The 6,000-nt window shown below is 54.7% G+C and overlaps 1 protein-coding gene across 1 annotated transcript; it reads left to right on the forward strand.

Annotated features, from left to right (window-relative positions):
- The first annotated feature begins 1,120 nt into the window (after positions 1-1,120).
- On the forward strand, positions 1,121-2,591 carry LOC108928452 (BTB/POZ domain-containing protein KCTD4-like). Its single transcript, XM_029256990.1, has one exon. The coding sequence runs from the start codon at positions 1,132-1,134 to the stop codon at positions 1,984-1,986; it is 855 nt and encodes a 284-aa protein (XP_029112823.1). The 5' UTR covers positions 1,121-1,131; the 3' UTR covers positions 1,987-2,591.
- Positions 2,592-6,000: the final 3,409 nt, after the last annotated feature.

Raw genomic sequence — 6,000 nt, forward strand, 5'->3', positions numbered from 1 at the left:
AACGGCAGGAAATCTTACGGAAATGTCAGCAACAGATAAGCTGCGGTTCGGGAAAATGTCGGGCGAAAATGACGCGCGTGTTTCCGTCCCCGGCGAGACCGCGGACTCGAGCTGACGGGCGCGGTTCCCCCGACGAGCCGTCACTCATATCGCGCTCCCGCGATGCGTCGTGTCACATTCGACAAAGGGACCCCGCAAGAGCTTTCGCATCGCGTTCCCGTCAACGCGTTTTGTGTGTGCGTGTGCGCGTGCGTTCCGGACCCCGAGCTTCGTGAGGACCGCGGTCCCCGGTGTGAATCGTGACGGCGGCGCGTCACGAGAGGCCGCCCTCGGGGAGCCGCCGTCCCTCACATGTCAGCTCGTTAGTTTCTAATTACTTCGCGGGTCCGTTTCCCTGTCGCCGCAGAGCCCGTTTCCCGAGCGACGGCAAGGCGAGGCCCCCGTGTCACCGTCCCTCCATCAGTCAGTCACGGGGGGGCTATATTTGTTGCGTCCTGCCCCGAGGTGCCGTGGTGTTGTGGCAGAAGGGTGCCCTCCCACCCCCACCTCCGGGGCATCACCGGCACTGGGGCGTCTGAGCACCAATTACACGCCGGCTCCCCGGCGTATAAATATAGGACAACACAAAGGGTGCGAGTGCGCTCCCGCACCCAGCGTTCTTAACTAGGCCAGTCCTGCTTCCAGAAGGAGCCGTGCGACACCGCATTTGTTTTTGTGCCGCGGTATCCGGCGGAAAGAGGACCGTCAACAAAGACCGGTCTTGCTTCGGATCCCACGCTGGAAATGCGTCGCGCGCCGGGAGGGGAAACGCGGCGGCCGCATTTATAAAGACGCGCAGCCCTTGGGGAAGGGGGGTGTCGGCGGGGGGGCTCAGCGCCGTTCCCCGAGATTCCTCCCCGCGCTGTCGCGGCACGTGCCGCGGTCCAGCTGAGGGCCCTTTTCATCAGAGGCGCTGGCGCTAATTGCCCGAGCGCCGAGCCGAGGGGCTGATTAAATCGCGCCCCCTGAATGGAGGGCAGGCGAGCTGCTCGTCTCCCCGCCCCCTCGGCGGGCCCGCCCCGCCCCACCTCCTCCGCCGGGGCGGCGGCAAACAGGCTCCGCTCCTTCGGCAGTCTCTGCCGCTCGCTCTCCATGCCAGCGCTGCTCGGGCTCTCGCACACGCTCACGCTCACGCCACACACCGCGGGGAAGCTGCGCGCCGGCGCTGGCATGGACTGGACCCTCCGCAGGATGGACAGCGAGCTGAGGGAGATCAACCCGGACCTGCTGCAGCCCAGCAAGAGCTTCAAGAAGCCGTCGTCGGGCACCGTCACCCTCAACGTCGGGGGCTACCTGTACGCCACCCAGAGGCAGACCCTGGCCCGGCACCCGGGCTCCCTGCTGGAGGAGGTGGCCAGCGGGAAGAGGCCCGTCCAGCACGTGGACGCCTTGGGCAACGCCTTCATCGACCGCGACGGCCCCATCTTCCGGCACGTCCTCAACTTCCTGCGGCTCGGGGAGCTTCTGCTGCCGGAGGACTTCAAGGAGGCGGGGCTGCTGCGGCGCGAGGCCGAGTTCTACCGGCTGGAGGACCTGGCGGACGCCGCGGCCGAGTGGGAGCAGCGGCAGGCCGCCCGGCAGGAGCCCGCCTTCCTCGAGGTCACCGACAGCCACGAGCGCTCCCAAGGCCTCAAGGTGTACTGCAGCGACCCGGCCTTCATCGAGGCGGTCAAGGGCCGCCTGGTGCAGGTCTCCAAGAGCCGCCTGGACAGCTTCCCCGAGGAGTTCGAGGTCTCCTCCAACGTCATCCAGTTCCGCCACTTCATCAAGTCGGAGATGGGCTCCCGGCTCGTGCTCAAGGAGGACAGCACCTTCCTGTGCAAGCTGGACTGCCTGAAGCTCGAGATCGTCATGCTGGCGCTCAGGGGCGGCTACCGCCTGCTCACCAGCCTGGACGGCACCCGGGGCTCCGTGGTCCAGTGCGAGGCCCTCCACTTCGTCAAGTGAGCGAACGGGGCACCCGGGAACCGCAAAAGGTCCCCTTTCCCCTCGTCGGCGAAACACTATTCGTTCCCATCTCGTGCTTTTCTTCGCTGTGACCCCCCCAGTGACCCTCCATTTATGAGCAAAAAAAAAGAAAAAAGAAGAGATATTTCAGTATTGTGCGCTTGCTGCCCGCGTCGCGGTTTCTTTCCGTCACGCGCGCTTAGACTTTAACTTCCAGCTCCCGGCCGAGATCGACCGGCACGTGGCTTCGAGCAACAGGCGGCTCGGGCGCTCGGACCCTTGGCTTTTCACCTCGCCCCTCATCCGGCAGAAGCGGCCGAAGCACAAAGGCGAAGCAGCGTTGAGACGACCTAACTGCTACTGCAGCTTTCTGTTGATTCCTTCTCACTGTACTCTACCGTACTGTACCGTACCGCACTGTGGACGCACATATGTGACTGATGTAAGTGGAGCTGTGAGAGAGCAGTCGGTGAAAGTTTTTCATAATGCATGTTCCTTTGAATGTGATCATTATAAAGCAGAGCCATGTGACCTGTACAGTAAAGTAACTCTGAGCTTGTGTACCTGTGTATCTGTGATCAGGTTTTCCATAAAATAAAAAGTGATTACGCACGGTTCAGGTCGCGATCTTGTTTTTTATATACATGCGATAATGTTGTAGAAGTTTCCGGAAATGGGATGGGAACGCAGCTCCTCTCCCACCGCGAGGCAGCGATTTCGAGGTGAGCGGTAGGGTTGGGAAGGCTGCTGAACGGCGGTGCGATTCGCAGGTTCTCGACCCCCCGGGCGGGATACTCCAGGGACGGCGTGCGGGGAACCACTTCCCAGAAACAGCTCGAAGCTAAACGGTGCGCGCGCTGCACTTTCCTTCCATCTGTAACAAACACACAGCACAGTTTGTGTTGAAATCTGGGACGGAAGGCTTTCTGGACGAGGGTAATTACACCATCATTTGCGGCAGGCTGAGGAAACACCCTGAAATATCGTGGTACATATTTCATTACATTTTCTCGGAGTGGGTTCTTTGTAAGAGGAATAATTGTCCATATCCAGCCCAAAGCTGTCTGTGTCTGTTAGTATGAAATGCAAACACAGCTTTGGGTTAGACACCCATCCATCGTTAATAACCACTCGTTCGACGCGGGGTCACGGTGGTCCAGAGTCTATCCTGGAAGCCTAGTACATGTGGTAGGGTGCATGTTGAATGGAAAGCTAGTCCATCACAGGGTAATCACACACAAACGCACCAAGGGCAGCTTAGAGTCACCAGTTCATCTGAAACACAGGTCTTTGGACTGTGGGAGGAAACCAGAGCACTCCTAAAGCACAGGCTGGTTTCCATCCATTTATTTAGCTGATGCTTTTCTCAAAGAAACTAACGCTGTGAAACAACCTACATTTATTTATATGGCTGTGTGATTTTACCAGAGCAGTTCAGGGTAAGTACTTCGCTCAGGGGTACCGCAGCAATAGGTGGGATTTGAACCTACAACCTTTGGATCCCAAGGCAGCGGCGCTAACTACTACATTGTCAGCTTGCTCTCAGTTTGACCCCGTCTCCGAACCCACAGCCCAGGAGGTGTGAGGCACCAGTGCTACCCACTGCTCCGATGTTCTCCCTGTAACATATAACACGTAATATTATATTCCAGACAAACCAAATACAACACATGTGAACTAGGAGAATTTACAGACTGAGACGACATCAAAACATAGATGAGAGAGAGTAAAGGACACAACTAACTCTTTGTCCCGAAATGTAGGATTTCAATATCACTGATGATTTCAAAACCTTATCCATTATGAGGGGAGACACAGCCTTTCTGTCCTTCAGAAACCGGCGATCCAAACGGAGATCATGATCAGATGGTCAGAACAATGACGGTATTTATGAATATCATCAAAAGTGAGACCACACCCACACTGTGTAAAGAACTCCACTCAGGAATGTAAATGTGCACCGACGCTTCGTCATATGGGCCCGTCACCCAGGGGCAGCCCGTGGGAAACCGCATTCTTCAGGTCCCTCCGGGTCCCATTAAATGATAATTATTACATATGGCATCATCATTTGTCCCAACGCTCATGAGATTTGTGGGGTATATTAGGAAACGCTCAGGGTAACAATGTTTCGGGCTGTTTAATAAACACGGAGCGCCGTTTGCTGCGTGACACTTCTCTCGCTCTGCATGTTAATGTTCGTTGCCGTGCATTCCGACCGCTGCTCACTTATTCTATAAATACCGTTTGTACACAAAAGACAATAACCGACAACAATGCCGCAGAATATGGAAATGATTTTGAACAGTGGGGGTGTAAAGTATAACTTTCACAACTGCACTTTTAACTATAGGTGGTTCAGTCGTTAATATCTGCGCGTTGAACGATTCTCTACATCTAACAGTTGCACGCTTCCAAAGGCCGAAACTTAAATATCAGTTTTTGCATCTCGTTATTATTTATTTATTCGTTTAATTGACACTTTCTCCAAGGCAACTTACAATGGTGGGTTTGTGAATTAACAATGAATTTGTTTGTCTGCTCTCACGATGACTCACCCATTTATACAGCAGGGTGATTTTTACTGCGTCGGTTCAGGGTAAGTACAACGATCAAGGGGAGGACAGCAGGAGGTGGGATTCGAACCCGGGACCTTTGATTGCAGGATGATGTAATGAGCTACGCCGGGGTTTAGCAGAGTAACGGGGCTTCCTTCCTAGCATTCTATGTTGTATAAGCTGAGTGATGTTTTAGTTCAATGCTATTAATGACAACGAGCACAAGAAATAAGAAGGAATAAGAATAGATTTCTTACTCTCTCTGGTGGTAATTAGGTGTATTTAAAAAAAGAGAAGCCTTAATTTAAAGAGACACTGACGCAGAAGCGGCGCCGCGAAAACTTTGCCGATGAGATGGCGCCACGTGCTCCGTATCGCCGCCATATGGTGACGCCCACCAGGGAGCCGGCCCCAGGCACGCGCGCCACAAACCATCTGCTGCGCTTAACCCTGGTCATCCGCTACAGTGCGTAGCCCCTGACGTGGGTTCGAGTCCCTCCGAACGCAGCATCTCCTTTAAAATTGTGCGCAGGCCCCACCCCACCCCAGGGGTCGCCGTACTCATTAGGCCTCTGCTCTACTCGGCGTACGGTGCCCCCCCCCAGGGGGTGAGAGGAGGCCCTAGACTCATGGGCAAGAAACGGACGGAACTCAAGTGAACCGGAGAAGCTCGGTACCGGTTCAGAACTCCTCGCGACGGCTGCTCATTTTCCTGTTGCTGGGCGGATCCAGCATGTCGCTCCTTTCAAATTCTTTTTGTTTTTTTTTTTGTCCTATTAAATGTGTCTGTTACCCGCCCCATCTGAGCGTGGTCAGGAGGGTGCAAGCGCAAAGGGACTTCATTAGCGGAGGACCGTCGCGTATTGCTGACTGTCCTGTTGGAAAGGATCTCGCCTGCATCATTAGGCGAATCCAGTGCTCCTTGTGACCAACACGCGCACACACACACACACACACACACACACTCTCGCTCTCAGTGAGGCATCTACCGGGTAGCAGCCCTGGGGGACTTATTATAAGTTTAAAAAAAAATGTGCCTGGAAATCTGTTACATAATCTGTAGGCTTTGCTCTCGGGGACACACTCACTCACACACTCGCGCGCACACACACCTCATTTACGAAAAACTCACTTTTCACCTGAGCGACGAGTGCGTTCATGCCGGAGAAGGATGCTGCTTGTGTAGAGCATGAGATGCAGAACCAGAGAGAGGTGCTTGGAGGAGGGGGTCCAGCAACAGGTGTGACTGAAGATGTCACATGTCTTCTCGGGAGGGGTTTTGGCATCATTATTACATTTCAGCAGGACAATTTTTACCGCTTCAATTAAGAGTCTGAGCACCTTCCTCCAGGGGACCACAGCAGCAGATGAGATTTGAACCTAAAGGTTTCAATGACAATTTGCTGGAGGTGAAGAATCTAACCCCTACACCACTTACTGCCCCCCAATAAAGCAT

This window comes from Scleropages formosus, chromosome 12 (assembly GCF_900964775.1).
Source record: "Scleropages formosus chromosome 12, fSclFor1.1, whole genome shotgun sequence".
Lineage (NCBI taxonomy): Eukaryota > Metazoa > Chordata > Actinopteri > Osteoglossiformes > Osteoglossidae > Scleropages > Scleropages formosus.